At 41.9% G+C, this 21,961-nt stretch overlaps 1 protein-coding gene across 2 annotated transcripts; it reads right to left on the bottom strand.

The window, feature by feature from the left end:
- Positions 1–12,586: 12,586 nt before the first annotated feature.
- LOC119736255 (acid-sensing ion channel 1C-like) lies at positions 12,587–20,574 on the bottom strand. 2 transcript variants are annotated; one of them, XM_038210298.1, is made up of 9 exons: positions 20,306–20,574; positions 19,213–19,423; positions 18,253–18,600; positions 17,976–18,074; positions 17,466–17,616; positions 15,573–15,629; positions 14,915–15,065; positions 14,180–14,271; positions 12,587–13,614 (listed from the first exon to the last, which is right to left on the bottom strand). In XM_038210298.1, exons 1-9 carry the CDS (start codon positions 20,521–20,523, stop codon positions 13,484–13,486), a joined length of 1,458 nt encoding a protein of 485 aa, XP_038066226.1. In that variant the 5' UTR covers positions 20,524–20,574; the 3' UTR covers positions 12,587–13,483. The 2 variants fall into 2 exon arrangements, with proteins under 2 accessions (XP_038066226.1, XP_038066227.1); XM_038210299.1 differs by lacking the exon at positions 14,180–14,271 and having other exon boundaries at positions 13,530–13,614.
- Between the last annotated feature and the right edge of the window lie 1,387 nt (positions 20,575–21,961).

Raw genomic sequence — 21,961 nt, 5'->3', positions numbered from 1 at the left:
ATATTTACAAACTTCCGGTTACAAGGGTGGTGAAGGTCAAAAGTTATATGTCGTCATCAATCCTCCCACCCCCTTCGTTCTGACAAAAAAAATGTCGTGGGTTACAAGCTCGGGCTCAAACCAATAACCCCGCGATTGATGATCGGAAAACCGCGCTCTATCGACTAAGCTACCGGCTCGCACTTACCAAATGAGGAATTTATAATATATATAAAACTGCAGTTGCAAAGGGTGGTGACGACAAAAGTCGTCATTATTATATGACGACAAAAGTCGTCATTATTAATTATTATATAATAATATATATAAAACAGGGAATTTATAATATATAAAACAGGGAATTTATAATATATATAAAGGTCCGGTTGCAAAGCGAAGTTCCGTCAAAAGTCACATGTCGTCATCAGTACCAAACACCCTCCGCTGTGACGAAAAAACGTACGTACAGGGATGAACCTGGTTTGGGAAATTTTGTACAAACGATTGCACCTTTCACCAACACATGTATGTCGTCCGGTAAACCACAAAGTGACTTCGCGATACGACCGACAATGTACAGTTGTAGTACCTGAAATTGGCAAAAAGTATACTTTTTCGCAAAGAAAAGTTTGACAAATGAGGAATTTATAATATATATAAAACTGCGGTTGCAAAGGGTGGTGACGTCAAAAGTCACATGTCGTCATTAATCCACCCACCCCGTTCGTGCTGACGAAAAAAAAATGTCGTGGGTAAAAACCTTGGGCTCGAACCACCAACCCCGAGATTGATGATCTGAGAACCACACTCTATCAACTAAGCTACCGGCTCGCACTTACCAAATAGGGAATTTATAATAGATATAAAGCTGCGATTGCAAAGGGTGATGACGTCAAAAGTCACGTGTTGTCATCAGTACAAAACACCCTCCGCTCTTACAAAAAACAAAATGTCGTGGGTGTCAAGCTCGGGCTCGAACCACCAACCCCGAGATTGATGATCTGATAACCGCACTCTATCAACTAAGCTACCGCCTCGCACTTACTAAACAGGGAAATTATAATAGATATAAAACTGTGGTTGCAAAGTGTGGTGACGTCAAAAGTCACATGCCGTCATTGATCCACCCACTCCGTTCGTGCTGACGAAAAAAAATGTCGTGGGTAACAACCTTGGGCTCGAACCACCAACCCCGAGATTGATGATCTGACAACCGCACTCTATCAACTAAGCTACCGGCTCGCACTTACCAAACAGGGAAATTATAATAGATATAAAGCTGTGGTTGCATAGAGTGGTGACGTCAAAAGTCACATGTCGTCATTAATCCACCCACCCCGTTCGTGCTGACGAAAAAAAAATGTCGTGGGTAACAACCTTGGGCTCGAACCACCAACCCCGAGATTGATGATCCGAGAACCGCACTCTATCGACTAAGCTACCGGCTTGCACTTACCAAAGACGGAATTTATAATATATATAAAACTGCAGTTGCAAAGGGTGGTGACGTCAAAAGTCACATGCCGTCATTGATCCACCCACTCCGTTCGTGCTGACGAAAAAAAATGTCGTGGGTGTCAAGCTCGGGCTCGAACTAGCAACCCCGAGATTGATGATCTGACAACCGCACTCTATCGACTAAGCTACCGCCTCGCACTTACCAAACAGGGAAATTATAATAGATATAAAACTGTGGTTGCAAAGTGTGGTGACGTCAAAAGTCACATGCCGTCATTGATCCACCCACTCCGTTCGTGCTGACGAAAAAAATGGCGTGGGTAACAACCTTGGGCTCAAACCACCAACCCCGAGATTGATGATCTGACAACCGCACTCTATCAACTAAGCTACAGGCTCGCAATTACCAAACAGGGGAATTATTATAGATATAAAGCTGTGGTTGCATAGAGTGGTGACGTCAAAAGTCACATGTCGTCATTAATCCACCCACCCTGTTCGTGCTGACAAAAAAAATGTCGTGGGTAACAACCTTGGGCTTGAACCACCAACCCCGAGATTGATGATCCGAGAACCGCACTCTATCGACTAAGCTACCGGCTTGCACTTACCAAAGACGGAATTTATAATAGATATAAAGCTGCGATTGCAAAGGGTAGTGACGTCAAAAGTCACGTGTTGTCATCAGTACAAAACACCCTCCTCTCTTACGGAAAAAAAATGTCGTGGGTGACTAGCTCAGGCTCGAACCACCAACCCCGAGATTGATGATCTGAGAACCGCACTCTATCGACTAAGCCACTGGCTAACACTTACCAAATAGGAAAGTTATTATATATATAAAACTGTGCATATATAATATATATAATAAATATAAAACGGTTGCAAAGGGTGGTGACGTCAAAAGTCACGTGTCGTCATCCTTACCCCCCCCCCCCCCTGACGGAAAAAAAAGTCGCGGGTGACAAGCTCGGGCTCGAACCACCAACCCCAAGATTGATGATCTGAGAACCACACTCTATCAACTAAGCTACCGGCTTGCACTTACCAAATAGGGAATTTATAATAGATATAAAGCTGCGATTGGAAAGGTTGGTGACGTCAAAAGTCACGTTTCGTCATCATTACAAAACACCCTCCGCTCTTACGAAAAACAAAATGTCGTGGGTGACAAGCTCGGGCTCGAACCACCAAAACCGAGATTGATGATCTGAGAACCGCACTCTATCGACAAAGCCACCGGCTCACACTTACCAAATAGGAAATTTATTATATATATAAAACTGTGCATTTATATTATATATAATATATATAAAACGGATGCAAAGGTAGGTGAAGTCATAAATCACGTATCGTCATCCTTACCCAACCCCAGATCCGCTCTGACGAAAAAAAATCGTCGGTGACAAGGTCGGGCTCGAACCACCAACCCCGAGATTGATGATCTGACAACCGCACTCTATCAACTAAGCTACCGGCTCGCACTTACCAAATAAGGAATTTATAATAGATATAAAGCTGTGGTTGCAAAGTGTGGTGACGTCAAAAGTCACATGTCGTCATTAATCCAACCACCCCATTCGCGCTGACGAAAAAAAATGTCGTGGGTAAAAACCTTGGGCTCGAATCGCCAACCCCGAGATTGATGATCTGAGAACAGCACTCTATCGACTAAGCTACCGGCTTGCACTTACCAAACAGAGAATTTATAATAGATATAAAGCTGCGATTGCAAAGGGTGGTGACGTCAAAAGTCACGTGTTGTCATCAGTACAAAACACCCTCCTCTCTTACGGAAAAACAATGTCGTGGGTGACTAGCTCAGGCTCGAACCACCAACCCCGAGATTGATGATCTGAGAACCGCACTCTATCGACTAAGCCACCGGCTCGCACTTACCAAATAGGAAATTTATTATATATATAAAACTGTGCATATATATTATATATAATGAATATAAAACGGTTGCAAAGGGTGGTGACGTCAAAAGTCACGTGTCGTCATCCTTACCCAACCCCCCCCCTCTCCGCTTTGACGGAAAAAAAAAGTCGCGGGTGACAAGCTCGGGCTCGAACCACCTAAACCGAGATTGATGATCTGACAACCGCACTCTATCAACTAAGCTACCGGCTGGCACTTACCAAATAGGGAATTTATAATATATATAATACTGTGCATATATATATATATATAATATATATAAAACGGTTGCAAAGGGTGGTGACGTCAAAGGCCACGTGTCGTCATCCTTACCCAACCCCCATCCGCTCTGACGAAAAAAAAAAGTCGTGATGGTCTGAGAACCGCACTCTATCAACTAAGCTACCGGCTCGCACTTACCAAACAGGGAAATTATAATAGATATAAAGCTGTGGTTGCAAAGTGTGGAGACGTCAAAAGACACATGTCGTCATTGATCCACCCACCCCGTTCGTGCTGACGAAAAAAATGTCGTGGGTAACAACCTTGGGCTCGAACCACCAACCCCGAGATTAATGATCTGAGAACAGCACTCTATCGACTAAGCTACCGGCTCGCACTTACCAAAAAGAGAATTTATAATAGATATAAAGCTGCGATTGCAAAGGGTGGTGACAAAAACAAATATCGTGGGTAACAGACTAGGGCTCGAACCACCAACCCCGAGATTGATGATCTGAGAACCGCACTTTATCGACTAAGCTACCGGCTCGCACTTACCAAATAGGAAATTTATAATATATATAAAACTGTGCATATATATTATATATAATATATATAAAACGGTTGCAAAGGGTGGTGACGTCAAAAGTCACGTGTCGTCATCCTTACCCAGCCCATATCCACTCTGACGAAAAAAAAGTCGTGGGTGACAAGCTCGGGCTCGAACCACAAACCCCGAGATTGATGATCTGACAACCGCACTCTATCAACTAAGCTACCGGCTCTTACCTACCAAAGAGGGAAATTATAATAGATATAAAACTGTGCATATATATATATATATATAATATATATAAAACGGTTGCAAAGGGTGGTGACGTCAAAAGTCACGTGTCGTCATCCTTACCCCCCCCCCCCCCCCTCCGCTTTGACGGAAAAAAAAGTCGCGGGTGACAAGCTCGTGCTCGAACCACCAACCCCGAGATTGATGATCTGAGAACCGCACTCTATCAACTAATCTACCGGCTCGCACTTACCAAACAGGGAAATTATAATAGATATAAAGCTGTGGTTGCAAAGTGTGGTGACGTCAAAAGACACATGTCGTCATTGATCCACCCACCCCGTTCGTGCTGACGAAAAAAATGTCGTGGGTAACAACCTTGGGCTAGAACCACCAACCCCGAGATTGATGATCTGAAAACCGCACTCTATCGACTAAGCTACCGGCTCGCACTTACCAAAAAGAGAATTTATAATAGATTTAAAGCTGCGATTGCAAAAGGTGGTGACAAAAACAAATGTCGTGGGTAACAACCTAGGGCTCGAACCACCAACCCCGAGATTGATGATCTGAGAACCGCACTTTATCGACTAAGCTACCGGCTCGCACTTACCAAATAGGAAATTTAAAATATATATAAAACTGTGCATATATATTATATATAATATATATAAAACGGTTGCAAAGGGTGGTGACGTCAAAAGTCACGTGTCGTCATCCTTACCTAACCCCCATCCGCTCTGACGAAAAAAAAAAGCGTGGGTGACAAGCTCGGGCTCGAACCACCAACCCCGAGATTGATGATCTGACAACCGCACTCTATCAACTAAGATACCGGCTCGCACTTACCAAAGAGGGAAATTATAATAGATATAAAGCTGTGGTTGCAAAGTGTGGTGACGTCAAAAGTCACATGTAGTCATTAATCCACCCACCCCGTTCGTGTTGACGAAAAAAAAATGTCGTGGGTAACAACTTTGGGCTCGAACCACCAACCCCGAGATTGATGATCTGAGGACCGCACTCTATCGACTAAGCTACCGGCTTGCTCTTACCAAACAGAGAATTTATAATAGATATAAAGCTGCGATTGCAAAGGGTGGTGACGTCAAACGACGAAAAAAAATGTCGTGGGTAACAACCTTGGGCTCGAACCCCCAAACCCGAGATTGATGATCTGACAACCGCACTCTATCGGCTAAGCTACCGGCTTGCACTTACCAAATAGGAAATTTATTATATATATAAAACTGTGCATATATATTATATATAATACATATAAAACGGTTGCAACGGGTGGTGACGTCAAAAGTCACGTGTCGAAATCCTTACCCCCCCCCCCCCTCCGCTCTGACGAAAAAAAAAGTCGTGGGTGACAAGGTCGGGCTCGAACCACGAACCCCGAGATTGATGATCTGAGAACCGCACTCTATCGACTAAGCTACCGGCTTGCACTTACCAAATAGGGAATTTATAATGGATATAAAGCTGCGATTAGAAAGGTTGGTGACGTCGAAAGTCACGTGTCGTCATCAGTACAAAACACCCTCCTCTCTTACGGAAAAAAAATGTCGTGGGTGACTAGCTCAGGCTCGAACCACCAACCCCGAGATTGATGATCTGAGAACCGCACTCTATCGACTAAGCCACCGGCTCACACTTACCAAATAGGAAATTTATTATATATATAAAACTGTGCATATATATTATATATAATAAAAATAAAACGGTTGCAAAAGTTGGTGACGTCAAAAGTCACGTGTCGTCATCCTTACCCAACCCCACATCCGCTCTGACGAAAAAAAAGTCGTGGGTGACAAGGTCGGGCTCGAACCACCAACCCCGAGATTGATGATCTGACAACCGCACTCTATCAACTAAGCTACCGGCTCGCACTTACCAAATAAGGAATTTATAATAGATATAAAGCTGTGGTTGCAACGTGTGGTGACGTCAAAAGTCACATGTCGTCATTAATCCACCCACCCCGTTCGTGCCGACGAAAAAAAATGTCGTGGGTAAAAACCTTGGGCTCGAACCACGAACCCCGAGATTGATGATCTGAGAACCGCACTCTATCGACTAAGCTACCGGCTTGCACTTACCAAACAGAGAATTTATAATAGATATAAAGCTGCGATTGGAAAGGTTGGTGACGTCAAAAGTCACGTGTCGTCATCATTACAAAACACCCTCCGCTCTTACGAAAAACAAAATGTCGTGGGTGACAAGCTCGTGCTCAAACCACCAAAACCGAGATTGATGATCTGAGAACCGCACTCTATCGACTAAGCCACCGGCTCACACTTACCAAATAGGAAATTTATTATATATATAAAACTGTGCATATATATTATATATAATAACTATAAAACGGTTGCAAAGGGTGGTGACGTCAAAAGTCACGTGTCGTCATCCTTACCCCCCCCCCCTCTCCGCTTTGACGGAAAAAAAGTCGCGGGTGACAAGCTCGTGCTCGAACCACCAACCCCGAGATTGATGATCTGAGAACCGCACTCTATCAACTAATCTTCCGGCTCGCACTTACCAAACAGGGAAATTATAATAGATATAAAGTTGTGGTTGCAAAGTGTAGTGACGTCAAAAGACACATGTCGTCATTGATCCACCCACCCCGTTCGTGCTGACGAAAAAAATGTCGTGGGTTACAACCTTGGGCTAAAACCACCAATCCCGAGATTGATGATCTGAGGACCGCACTCTATCGACTAAGCTACCGCCTTGCACTTACCAAACAGAGAATTTATAATAGATACAAAGCTGCGATTACAAAGGGTGGTGACGTCACGGTGCGAGATTGATGATCTGAGAACCGCACTCTATCGACTAAGCCACCGGCTCACACTTACCAAATAGGAAATTTATTATATATATAAAACTGTGCATATATATTATATATAATAAAAATAAAACGGTTGCAAAAGTTGGTGACGTCAAAAGTCACGTGTCGTCATCCTTACCCAACCCCCATCCGGTCTGACGAAAAAAAAAGTCGTGGTTGACAAGGTCGGGCTCGAACCACCAACCCCGAGATTGATGATCTGACAACCGCACTCTATCAACTAAGCTACCGGTTCTCACTTACCAAAGAGAGAAATTATAATAGATATAAAGCTGTGGTTGCAAAGTGTGGTGACATCAAAAGTCACATGTCGTCATTAATCCACCCACCCTGTTCGTGCTGACGAAAAAAAAATGTCGTGGGTAACAACCTTGGGCTCGAACCACCAACCCCGAGATTAATGATCTGAGAACAGCACTCTATCGACTAAGCTACCGGCTTGCACTTACCAAACAGAGAATTTATAATAGATATAAAGCTGCGATTGGAAAGGTTGGTGACGTCAAAAGTCACGTGTCGTCATCATTACAAAACACCCTCCGCTCTTACGAAAAACAAAATGTCGTGGGTGACAAGCTCGTGCTCAAACCACCAAAACCGAGATTGATGATCTGAGAACCGCACTCTATCGACTAAGCCACCGGCTCACACTTACCAAATAGGAAATTTATTATATATATAAAACTGTGCATATATATTATATATAATAACTATAAAACGGTTGCAAAGGGTGGTGACGTCAAAAGTCACGTGTCGTCATCCTTACCCCCCCCCCCCTCTCCGCTTTGACGGAAAAAAAAGTCGCGGGTGACAAGCTCGTGCTCGAACCACCAACCCCGAGATTGATGATCTGAGAACCGCACTCTATCAACTAATCTACCGGCTCGCACTTACCAAACAGGGAAATTATAATAGATATAAAGTTGTGGTTGCAAAGTGTGGTGACGTCAAAAGACACATGTCGTCATTGATCCACCCACCCCGTTCGTGCTGACGAAAAAAATGTCGTGGGTTACAACCTTGGGCTAAAACCACCAATCCCGAGATTGATGATCTGAGGACCGCACTCTATCGACTAAGCTACCGCCTTGCACTTACCAAACAGAGAATTTATAATAGATACAAAGCTGCGATTACAAAGGGTGGTGACGTCAAAAGTCACGTGTTGTCATCAGTACAAAACACCCTCCGCTCTTACGAAAAAAAAATGTCGTGGGTAACTAGCTCAGGCACGAACCACCAACCCCGAGATTGATGATCTGACAACCGCACTCTATCGACTAAGCGACCGGCTCGCACTTACCAAATAGGAAATTTATTATATATATAAAACTGTGCATATATATTATATATAATACATATAAAACGGTTGCAAAGGGTGGTGACGTCAAAAGTCACGTGTCGACATCCTTACCCAACCCCCCCCCCTCCGCTCTTACGAAAAACAAAATGTCGTGGGTGTCAAGCTCCGGCTCGAACCACCAATCCCGAGATTGATGATCTGACAACCGCACTCTATCGACTAAGCTACCGGCTCGCACCTACCAAATAAGGAATTTATAATAGATATAAAGCTGTGGTTGCAAAGTGTGGTGACGTCAAAAGTCACATGTCGTCATTAATCCACCCACCCCGTTCGTGCCGACGAAAAAAATGTCGTGGGTAAAAACCTTGGGCTCGAACCACCAACCCCGAGATTGATGATCTGAGAACCGCACTCTATCGACTAAGCTACCGGCTTGCACTTACCAAACAGAGAATTTATAATAGATATAAAGCTGCGATTGCAAAGGGTGGTGACGTCAAAAGTCACGTGTCGTCATCAGTACAAAACACCCTCCTCTCTTACGGAAAAAAATGTCGAGGGTGACTAGCTCAGGCTCGAACCACCAACCCCGAGATTGATGATCTGAGAACCGCACTCTATCGACTAAGCCACCGGCTCGCACTTACCAAATAGGAAATTTATTATATATATACAACTGTGCATATATATTATATATAATAAATATAAAACGGTTGCAAAGGGTGGTGACGTCAAAAGTCACGTGTCGTCATCCTTACCCAACCCCCCCCCCCCCCTCTCCGCTTTGACGGAAAAAAAAAGTCGCGGGTGACAAGCTCGGGCTCGAACCACCAACCCCGAGATTGATGATCTGAGAACAGCAATCTATCAACTAAGCTACCGGCTCGCACTTACCAAATAGGGAATTTATAATAGATATAAAGCTGCGATTGGAAAGGTTGGTGACGTCAAAAGTCACGTGTCGTCATCATTAAAAAACACCCTCCGCTCTTACGAAAAACAAAATGTCGCGGGTGACAAGCTCGTGCTCAAACCACCAAAACCGAGATTGATGATCTGACAACCGCACTTTAAAACTAAGCTACCGGCTCGCACTTACCAAATAGGGAATTTAAAATATATATAAAACTGTGCATATATATATATATAATATATATAAAACGGTTGCAAAGGGTGGTGACGTCAAACGCCACGTGTCGTCATCCTTACCATCCCCCCATCCGCTCTGACGAAAAAAAAAAGTCGTGGGTAACAAGCTCGGGCTCGAACCACCAACCACGAGATTGATGATCTGAGAACCGCACTCTATCAACTAAGCTACCGGCTCGCACTTACCAAATAGGAAATTTATTATATATATATAAAACTGTGCATATATATTATATATAATACATAAAAAACGGTTGCAAAGGGTGGTGACGTCAAAAGTCACGTGTCGACATCCTTACCCAACCCCCCCCCCCTCCGCTCTGACGAAAAAAAAAGTCGTGGGTGACAAGCTTGGGCTCGAACCACCAACCCCGAGATTGATGATCTGAGAACCGCACTCTATCGACTAAGCTACCGGCTTACACTTACCAAATAGAGAATTTATAATAGATATAAAGCTGCGATTAGAAAGGTTGGTGACGTCGAAAGTCACGTGTCGTCATCAGTACAAAACACCCTCCGCTCTTACGAAAAACAAAATGTCGTGGGTGTCAAGCTCCGGCTCGAACCACCAATCCCGAGATTGATGATCTGAGAACCGCACTCTATCGACTAAGCTACCGGCTCGCACCTACCAAATAGGGAATTTATAATATATATAAAACTGTGCATATATATTATATATAATATATATAAAACGGTTGCAAAGGGTGGTGACGTCATAGATCACGTGTCGTCATCCTTACCCAACCCCACATCCGCTCTGACGAAAAAAAAGTCGTGGGTGACAAGGTCGGGCTCGAACCACCAACCCCGAGATTGATGATCTGACAACCGCACTCTATCGACTAAGCCACCGGCTCGCACTTACCAAACAGGGGAATTATAATAGATATAAAGCTGTAGTTGCAAAGGGTGGTGACGTCAAAAGTCACAAACCAAACAGGGAATTTATAATATACATAAAGCTGCGGTGGTGACTCGTGCGTGATTTATAATATGTACAAACATCCCGTGCAAAGGGTGGTGACGTTTAAAGTCACGTGTCGCCATCAATTCCTCACCCCTTTCGTTTAGACGAAAATCCCAGATTGATGATCTGAGAACCGCACTCTATCGACTAAGCTACCGGATTGCACTCACCAAATAGGATATTTCTAATATATATATTTATATAAAGCTCTGGTTGGAAAAGGTGGTGACGTCAAAAGTCACGTGTCGTCATCAGTAACCAACCCCCTTTGTTGTGACGAAAAAAAGTCGTGGGTAACAACCTCGGGCTCGAACCACCAACCCCGAGATTGATGATCTGAGAACGGCACTCTATCAACTAGGCTACCGGCTTGCCCTGATCAAAGATGAATTCATAACATTTACAAAACTCTGGTTGCAAAGGGTGGTGACGCCTAAAGTCACGTTTCAGTCAGTCATCAGTAGCGAACGGTCGCTATAACGAACAGTTTCGGTGGATCCCGAGATGTTCGTTATAGCGGCGCTCCACTGTATCTGGATGTAGTTTAGGAAAAGAAAATTTGCCGGCGGGCACGCCTCCGTCATGGGCGTCAATCGGTGGGGGACTGGGGGCTGGCACAATGTAACAACCATGTTATGAATAATTATAAGCGAGAAACAAAATAGATGTACATTATAATCTCGAACATTTGGATATAAGCGTATTTATTTAGATACATATACAGTGCAATAACAATTTACATTCTTACTTTTCATCAGTATACGCTATACATACTTATTTATGATTAAGAAGGTATCATACCAGAGTGAGAGAAGACGAATTATATTTTATATCAGATGACCTTCACAGTTTCAAAAGAAATGTTTCATTACTGTAAAATTTGTTTTAAAATTTAGACTGCTTCTGGCTGTATCGTATTTTGTTCATCACAAAACGTGTTCATCACAATACGTGATAGCATCGACCGATGGTACCCCCAACGCATCAGAGAAGCCATAGAGATCATCAAGCATAACACTGTTCCCATAGACATCTGTTTCTGCATCAGCAACATCTGGCGCCCCATCCTCAACTCCAAGTCTGATGGGTCTCCTATACCCTAGGACAACTTAGGATCAGTTCTCGCCTATGGGTCACCTATACCCTTAGCTCCTTCCCCTTTGCCCCCTCACTGTGTACTGACACGCTCCAGTGATCATCCAGCATCCCTCAGTCATCCTTCATTCTCCTGACGACGGGCAGAGCAAAATTTTCAAAACATTGAGTTCCTCCGGTTCTTTTCAGAACCACACATACTCACAAAAGAGATTTATTCACATGGTGTCAATGCAAACTTATCTTGTCTTAAACTCCAAGTTTGTTTGCAGTTCAGCTATCTCCCCATATTGAAATAAACGGTAGTTATTAATAAGGAATAAAATGTGCTTGGCCGATTTTAGACACTCTGTTTAAGACCGTTTGGAGTCCTGATGCTGATAATTACCCGAGCAGAATTAATTTCAGCATCCAGACTCCAACCGGTCTTAAACGTAGTGTTTAATGCCGACCAAGTACATATTTATTCCCATACATAAATACATTTTGTTAAAATAATTTAAACGTTTCGGTTCAAAAGTCAAAACAGGTCAAACAAATTTACCTCATTTTTTTTCTCGTAACAACCCACTAGCTATATTATGTTATGTCCAACTCGGGAGTTTCGTAAACAACTCTTTACACAAAGATTAGCGTGGGCGTCGAGCCTACGTCGCGATGTGGCGCACAACGCAGCTGTGCTGGTGTATATTAACATTGTGAATTAAGGAATATGAAATTCTGACTCACCGATAGTATTGCGCATGCGTATGTGAAGATTATGAACGTTCAGCCAATAAAACGGTATAAGTCACAGGATTCACGGGAGTCCAAATTTCACGTGACACTGGAAAAGAGTTTAATTAGACCAGCCAACCACGTCTTTATTATTCCTTTAAATCCGGCCACGTGACGGGCTCGGACAAAAAGAAACTGGTAAACCGTTTTTGGTATTTATGAACGGTTATTAATTAAACGGTTCTTTTCAACAAAAGGTTCTCGAGTTGCTAAGGACGTAACTTTTTTATTTCAAAGAGTGAAAATCGTTCCCTTCAAAATCGACTCCCACTAAAATATCAAGTTTTCACTCGAGTTTCTACTGCAATGATTCTTTTTCAGAGTATTTCAATCTAAATTTAGATTGTTTTTCACTCTAAATCGTTCAGTCTCCAGTTTAACTCGGAATTAAAGAAAACTTAATAAATCAATGCATAAATTACATTAAATATACATAAATTAATTTATCTGAAGACACAACAATTAAAACGAGTTTCGAAATGAAAACAGCCTTGAAGTGAAATATGTTCACTGAAGGCATTAGGCAGCATGGAAGGCAACAGAAAACATAAAGAGCAAACACTCGAGAAGATAACCACCCTTCCCCTGTTACAAAATGCATCCAAAGAACGTATAGGTAAGTTACAAGTCACTGCCCATATTTTCACTTTTTGTTTACATGTATTTGTAGGCGGAGTCCGAACGGGCTTCGCCAGCTACGGCTACGTGTATTGTCATCATGAATTTACGAAGACGTGGACTATGGTGTCCTCTATTAATCCGGGCACGTGATCACTGTAAACTCGCGAGGCCCCCTTCAATGGAGAAACCATTGTGCATGCTATTGTACAAAGCAACGCCCCAGTGAATGATTATCGGAGCTATAGTTAGCACGAGGTTTGGCCATTGAAGGGGGCATCCGTGATAGAAGTGCAGCGTGCCCGGATTGGTCTAATAGCCTTTGCGCCTGAACTACTTTTAGACTGGTTCCCTTTTTGCCATCAGTCCGTGACACCTCTTGTAGATGGTAATGATGATAAAATCCGCCCATTCCACCAGCGTAATCAGACTCATACCGCATAATAGTCCCAGGTATCCGCCTATATCACCTGCAGAAAGATCATCAATCGTCGGTCAGTGGTGGCATTCCCGATATGTTCGCACGGTGGACACAATGAACCTTTTTACTAATACGCACACTGTTATGGGTTTGGCTGCAAATTAGGCAGACTCATTTTCGCACTAGTGGAAAACAAATACTGTGTGCTTGGAGGTGCCTGTCCTCCAAATTTGGGGCAAAATCACAGTCCTTAATCGCGCCTGGCTTCACCGTGGCTGAATTAATTAGAAAAAAAGGTCCATCATTTGGACTGTTTACGATTAAACAATTGCACATATGCCTAATTAACCTACCTAAATTTTAAATAAAAGAGTAGCTTTTGGCTCGCTATGTTTGTTTATTTTCCTTTGATCCTTAGAGGACTACTTCTTATTCTTTCTGTACTGATTTGTTAGTAGGATGACGTCATTATCTGCTATTTGGTTTTTTTGCACTTCGCAAAAGAAAAGGAAAACCTACAGACCACCCAAAAAAGGGGGAAGATACATGATGCCTGACCATATAAATTCAACATAGTCAGGAATTTATGCAAAATTACTATGTGCTCGACTCACTTTGGACGTTTTGGAAAGTGTAAGCCATTTGTTGCTCGATGTCCATGTACATTATTTCTTCAAAATATATGTACACATCCAAGAAGTTCTCCCTAAAAATACCAAAAAACATATTTTTCAAGTTGAACTATCATAAAATACTATACTTTATAAAATAAATACACGTCCCCATATCGAATTTTGCTTGTGCGACAATTGACGTTAAACGGCAGCCTAAATTTTCATTAACGTGCTTTTGATTTTGTAGGAACTTAGTCGTATAAAGCTGTCAACGCGAATGTTACTTTATTGACGTCAATTAAAATATGTCGAGTGCGTCATTTGCATAACAAAGTCGTGTCACTGGGCGTGGCCTAGTACGTAACTGCATAAAACCTATGAGATAAATTTTGAATACATTATATTAATAATACAATAATATTATTATAAATGTTCCGGCTACCTGGCCTACTATGTATTAAGCTAATCCAGGCAATGGTCTGGTCAGGGAACCAGACTATTAGTATGATCCTACATTACAAAAAGTCCCATATCAGATTTGACTTGGATTCAGCTTCTTTTTGGGTTGAAAATAATACTTTGATACAGCTTGACCGTGGTTTCCGGACAGAGACAATGATTCAGAGAATTGTCATTTCGACCCCAAAAAGTGTCAATGTTGACCCTGAAAAGTATATCAGGCCAAGCAAAACTCCGATTGAGGGTCCATTGGACCAGGGACATTTTAGAGTGTACCTGATGAAATCCTCAGACATGTTGGAATCTCTTCGAAGCTGTTTCAAGAGATATTTAGCTGGCCAGAAGGCAAGCGACACCTTGCTGTCGTATGTCGTTGTCTTGCAGGCCATGGGACAGTGGCACCGTTCGCCGCGTGATAGAAATTCATCTGTGCGATAGATACAATAATTATACATGAGTTAGGCAAATGCTTTGGTAGGTAAATCATTCCCATTTGATTCAACTGAAACCACTGTTTCACTACAAACTACACTTCTGATACCAATTAGCGAGTTCGGTATTCCAAAATGGTCTGCACTGCTGCACAGCAATATTCGAAGATATTTTTTTTCCCGATATGACCGCGGCAGATACATTGGGGCGTTGCAGTGCCCTCATTCGGTGAGAAATACGGCCTTAGGAAAATTGGCAGGTGCATTTGTGAGACTCGCACGTGGTGGCGCACTTCATTGTTAATGGCTCGTGCTACAATACGGGCGATTCCCAATAGTGCGCCTCCAAGAGTTTGCAACGCGTTGGCCAATCACAATGCGCAAAATCTGTCGACCCAATGCGCGTTTGGAAAAGGTCGACTGATTTCGCGCATTGTGATTGGCCAACGCGTTGTAAACTCTTGGAGGCGCACTATTGGGAATCGCCCGTATTCGCGTCTTACCTTCGTAGACGTACGCGCATGTTACCAGCTTCTCTATGGTGCATTTTTCTGCAGAACCTGTACATAATGTGATGAGTATTAGTTAAATATATGGGTTTAAAGTTAAGACAGATGTTTGCAAAATGGCACACTTTGTTTTCACCTAGTAATATGTGGGCAATAATCGTCATTGAGAAAATATGTTTAAATAGTTCATATTCTCTCTTGTTATTTTTTTCCATACAATAATTATCCACATCTTCTTTTCTAATCGGTAAATAGTATAAACTTGCAACTTTGAACAGAAACCAACTCTAAACTTAAGGTGTGCCTATTACTGTGACGTCGTGATGACGTCACCTGTATACAATTTCTAGCGATGTTCATTAAAAATGAAATTACCATATATATTTATTTATAACTCGTGAACAAAATGAGCAATCATGTTCACTCCTTGTGGTATGATAGACCATCCTTGATACACATTTGTTGTTCGGCAAGCACAAGACCAAGAACTTCCGGGGTTACCAGAAGGTCAAACGAAGGTGAATTCAAATATCCAACGGAAACTTCAAAATCAAAATAATCTCATTTTTTTTCTCAAAACGGATGATAAGATGAAGATGAAACATGATATGAAAGTAAGGCCTTGTCCAAAGATGGACAAAAGTGTGATTTTATCATGACGTTACATGGAGTGCCAGATTTTGTGTCTGTATTTATGGTGTACATCCAGGACACACACATGAAGCATGAACGAGTAATTGAGGACAGGTGTCAAATCGAGGACGACCTCGATTAGAAAACGTGTACAAAACTAATAGTAGCTGTTGCAAAACAAGTTTGACTATAAACAAAAGATCGATGATGATGAAAATCCTGTGTGCGTGATTTTGTTTCAATAGGGGAGGTTAAACAATAGGGGACAATAGGGTCCCCAATTTCTCAATGTCTACAATTGACGATCGTGTACAAAACGTATGGGAGGTCTTATGGAAGTACAAACAAAAGAGAGACCAAAGATTTTAGGTAAATACAAATATGAGTTTGTCTTACATTCACTATGTGGACTTGTGAACAAAAGATGTCCACATAATGCAAGTTGTGTTGACGTTATGTGGACTAAGCCGTGTCCACATAACGTTTCGCCTTCTCTGGAAACGGGTTTAGAGGCATTTTGGGGGTTAGGTTTGTCCGTGGCAAAATGAAGAGAAACACTAAAGGGAATCATACAAAAGCAATTGGGTTGAAAGAGTTTTCACAGTTAACGAAAAGTTATGTACCGAGTTTTCTTAACTACGGGAAAACAAAGGAATGTCCATATAGCGTATATAAAACGAACATGTACGTGTTGCTAATCTTTTCAAACCGTGGACGAAAAATACTAGAGAACAAAAGAGAACAATATCGTCCACGATTCCCAGTATACGTCCACGATTGTGGTCGTGTACAAAACCTATGGGAGTCTTCCTAAAAAGTTTAGTACAAACAAAAGAGGGACAATAGGACGTCCACGATCGACTGTGAACACACGTGGGTGTGTGTGTGTGTATGTTGTTGAACATATTGCCTCGGTAACATTTTCATTACCAGATACAAAGCAATTTCACCTTTACTTCTGGTGTTACGGGAAGTGCAGTGAGAAACGAATGTAACTTGAAAACGGAAGCATTTTACTTCAATCCAATTTATTGTGCAAATGTTTAATGAGGGGTGGAAAACACACCCAAAAACAAAAAAACACAACATAGTGGGACGTCTAAAAAAGTAAGGAAAAAAGACAACCTGGGGGGGGGGGGGGCTAAAGCCCCCTGAGCCCCCCCCCCTTGAGTGCGCCACTGATTGGATACAGGCGCAAAACTGAAATGGTGGCAGCATGAAAAGGTCTAAAGGGCCTCTCTTTCAAGTCTTTACCTGGCCATCTGACGTCTCGACAGCCGCATTTTTCGATGACGTAACGAGCCCTGCACTCAAGCTGACACGCAGGAACGGAGTACTTAAAGGGAAACTCTTTCAAGAAGCCTTCTGTGCAATTCGACTTGTATGGTTCCTTCAAGCTTGTTACCTAAAGATTGACAATATCAAACAAGCTCTGATCAACATGAGTCTCATCCATGTACAACTAGGCTAAATTTACAACAAAGTTGAATTTACAGTTACGAAAATATTTGGATATTGCCTGTGGAACATTTTGTTTGTTAATTAAAGAAAAATCTAAGAAAACCTTGTCTTGGTGAGTTTAACCTATTTTTCCACCCCGACAGTTTAGCAGTTAATATACATGGTTTTCGTAGGCTCTATTTCATGTCACTGTTAAGCAGAATTGTTTGCATGGCAGAAACTTTGCAGAAATTATATGTTCTGTTCGGGGCACATTTCTGTGCTCCATCTTTATTTGTGCCTTTTATGATGCACTGAACGTACCGTCTGCTGACGAACAGCCACTGAATTCTCGAAACCAGGCGTGATGGAGAAAGCAAACTCCTTGATGATGGGAAACTCACCCTGGGGGTGCAGTAACACCTGACAGAAGAGTAAAACATAATTCAGTTGGTGTTATTTATTGTTTTTTGTGTGTGAAATTAGATGCAGAATGCACAAACGATTTGCTCATGCCTACTCAAGCGGTACAAAACAACCTCCATGTAACTCCGCCTTATGCATATGGTTTATCTGATATGATACACAGTGCATGTTGTACCTTCATTCCAGCCGCCGTGCTCTCTCCGAACGTGTACAGATCCTGCTGGATGTTCAACCTCATGTACAAGCCGTTCCTGCTGCCCGGGTTCCGCACCGTCAACACCCCTCGCTCGCCAGCTGGCTCATCGTTAAACGTGTGACAGACACCGTAGTCCGTGAGACGCCGCGTGAAGTTCAGATGCGAGCAGGACTCTGTACCCCACTGGCATTTCAACAGCATGTCTTCGATGCGGTGAGCCGCCCGCACAAAGCCGTTGGTCACGTTGCCTTGGTCTGTGGAGGGAAACAGCTTGGCGTCTGTAAGGTCCACGCTAATGTTGCCCCGTGCCTCCAAACGATTAAAGACCTGAGTGTGCAGACGGGTCGAAAGAGTCCATGACAAACGAATGATAAATACCTCCGTATCAATAACAGAACAAATAGTCACAACTTTCAGAGGTTCGAGACATCAAATTTAAGCTAGATTTACGCTCTCTCACTTCCTAGCCGTTTTGTGGGGAGGAGAATGGGGTTTACGTCAAATACTTTTAAATGAATTGTCCTTCTAAAGATGATCGACCCCAATTGATTTCTTGAAGCCGGTCTCCATGTGAAAAAAAAAATCTCTCTAGCCATTTCAAAACAGAGAGAGGTAATTCTGGTCCAATTTCAATCCAATTTTCTCAAAATTACACGTTCACAGACCTGTTCAGATCTTAGACTCTTTCTTTCTACAATCCCTCTAAAACGAAAGAAAAATATTATTAAGCATTGGGATTTGTTTATGACATAATGACGTCAACTATTGTTTACATGTACACTTTTCTGTGCCAGCTAAGAGGGGAGCCAACGAGCTCGCGTAGGACAGCAAGGGCAAGTCTTTGTTCCCCTTTGATAATCATGGGGAGACACTTGTTACTCTCTCTATTTAAAAAAAAACTGCCTTCAGTGAGGGCGCCCTATGAAAGTGGTCTATGACCTGATTGAGTAACTGGAGAGCGTGTGGTTCCAATGCGTCTCTACGGAACTGGTTGATATTGCATATCGTGACGGCAGGGAAGGTGACGTTGGGTACGTAGTTGACGGAGATGGAGCTGGTCTCTGGATACTGGTACATCAGGAGGAAGGCTCGAATGACGTTGATGATCAGCCAAGTTGTCATACCGAGGACCACTGCCAACCATATCAGTCTGGAATATAAAATGCGTTTGTTGTATCTTTTCGGTTCAACAATTCATCAATCAATTATACCCAGAGTCTCTGTGTAAATATATGCTCTAGTAAGACAGGTGTAACAGTTCTTATATTTGCTTTTCTTGTTTTTCAACTAATCCATAACGACCACTGTCCTGTATTACAATTACACACTTAAACAAAACACCCGTCGATTTGAGTACCGAAATATCAGATTTGATTAGATAAATTATGTATGGTCATGAGCTGAATGCATCTGAAAATCGGGCTAATACTTCTAATCAGTTCTATTGGGAATGGGAATCTCGTCCAAATTTAAAATGAAGATAAAAAAAGAGATTAATCAATCAAAATTGTAATGTGTACAATATTACTATGCCGAACGTACTCCCAAAACAGTATAATTTCCAAGCCAAACTTAGGGCTTACGTAAAATACCTAAAGGCGGTTTCAGTCAATGAGCATTTCTAAAGAGTTAATTTCAGACAATTATAAGGTAAAAACTACTCTGTTGTATTAAAATAATTTTTAAACCCCCCCCCAAAAAAACAAACAATCACTGAAGCGGGAACTCATTTAAACAACAGATGTGTATTGAGAACTCAATCTATTGAATACATTTCACTCTCTACGTCTTGTCCCTAGTTTCAGTTATTTTTTTTTAAATAACAGACACTTTGCAGCTTGTTTTGAACCTGCAATGTATTTGTTTTAGCTCGAAAAGCCGGCTTGAACCTCATCAACATTACCATAAACTTCTACAACTGGTCTATCTCTTGTTTCATCCAAAAAAGTCACTGCTTTTCCGTGTCGAACATGAACAAAAATAAAAGATTTGCTGCTGTTATACAATTGTTATAATTATTCATTTCACCGACCTGCGAACCCCGTGGTATGTGTTGTTGGTGACATAACGCAGACCGTGAAAGGTGGTCTGATCTCCGAACTCTTTAAAATCGGCCGCTAGATGGTTGCGGTTCCCGTCGTCTGCCATTGATGAATTCACCTGTTCCTTGCTGCTAGACAGGGTGAACATTGTGTTTCTGAATGACATAACGGGTGGATCGTCTGTTTTTAGTACTACTAATGCCGTCATTCTTTTCTTTATCAAGTTTTTTTGAGGTTATGAATCCTGTATTCTCTGTACTACCACTGAAACCGTATTATCTTGTATACATATAATATCTTGTATATGCGTGTGCCACTTGGCACTTTTTGTTGACGCTCGGCAGGACTAATTGATTGTTTTACAATTGCGGGTACAGAGTTGTGCGTTGTGCTTTGTCAAAGATGTCATTAAAATAAGCCTTGATCCTGCTATCGGGATTAAGTGTGGATTACAACGTGCGAAGGCTACATACGTCAGAAGTTTAACCTTAAGTTAACCCACTTGTGAGATTTGAAGGTTTGAATGGTGGAAAGATGCACCATGCGAATAAATCTCTTTTGTGAGTATTTGTGGTTCTGTCTTTTTTATTAGTCTGGGGCCTGACTATGGAGAAATGCGTAGAAATAGTGACCTACATAACTGGACATCCTGGATATTTCTTTTGGCACATTCAGCTGAAAGCTGATTGATGCAGTGCTGAAGAGTTGCTAAACCGGTTGTTTCAGATGTCAGTCTATTTTCTTGTTTTGCATGAAAATGTATGTTTATTTTCCGAACCCCCGTCTATTTTTTTTAGCTTTACCCAACCCGGTGATGTCATCTTTTCTTTACTTACCTGATTACGTGACAATTTCTTTATCTACCTGCATATATTATTTAAATCGGAGAGCGCCCTCTATGCTAGGTTTCGCGCGCTTCCTTCATACTGATTTTTGACGTAGACTCACCAACATTGTTTCATCTTCGTCCCACAGGTAATAATCTTTTGCTGTAAATTCACTTTATTTTGTATGATTATCATTTGCTTAGCGCTATAAACTATCATACATTGTATTACTCATTCTTGTTCGCCGCTCTGATGATTACTTCGTTGATTATAGATGTATTTATTTGACTTTATTTGGGAGTAACAGTAAGAGTATTAACGTCAGACTATTCCCTGTTTCCGATTATTTAATTATTCCTTCTTAAGTTACTTGCTTCTTTGACCACTGAGAAAATGATTCTTTCGTCGGTATTTGCATTATTAGACCTATTTTAAATATTCTATTTGTTTCATTTCTATTATTTTACTTTTAACTTATTTACTTGAGATACTGATTTTTGACGTAGACTCACCAACATTGTTTCGTCTTCGTCCCACAGAATTAAACCAGCAAAACTGAGATACTTTGTTGTTGCCGACGGCCTCTATCTAAACTCGGCCCAAAATTACAGCAAGGGCCACACATGTTTTCAGTACCTTCAGTTTCAAGACTCTCATACACAGTATTGAAAGTCCACAATGTTCGAACTACTGGTTCAGATGCATGAAAAACAGTTTGGCATGGTTAGACTACCATATAGCCCCATAAATGCGGCCCATTTACTGGACTACCTCCGTAAATAAAGGCCACAGTTGGAACATGTACCCAAATATGTAGAA

This window comes from Patiria miniata, unplaced genomic scaffold (genome assembly GCF_015706575.1).
Source record: "Patiria miniata isolate m_02_andy unplaced genomic scaffold, ASM1570657v1 HiC_scaffold_29, whole genome shotgun sequence".
Taxonomy (NCBI): Eukaryota; Metazoa; Echinodermata; class Asteroidea; order Valvatida; family Asterinidae; genus Patiria; species Patiria miniata.
The sequence above is the reverse complement of the archived record's forward strand: the minus strand, read 5'-3'. Positions and strand labels throughout refer to the sequence as shown.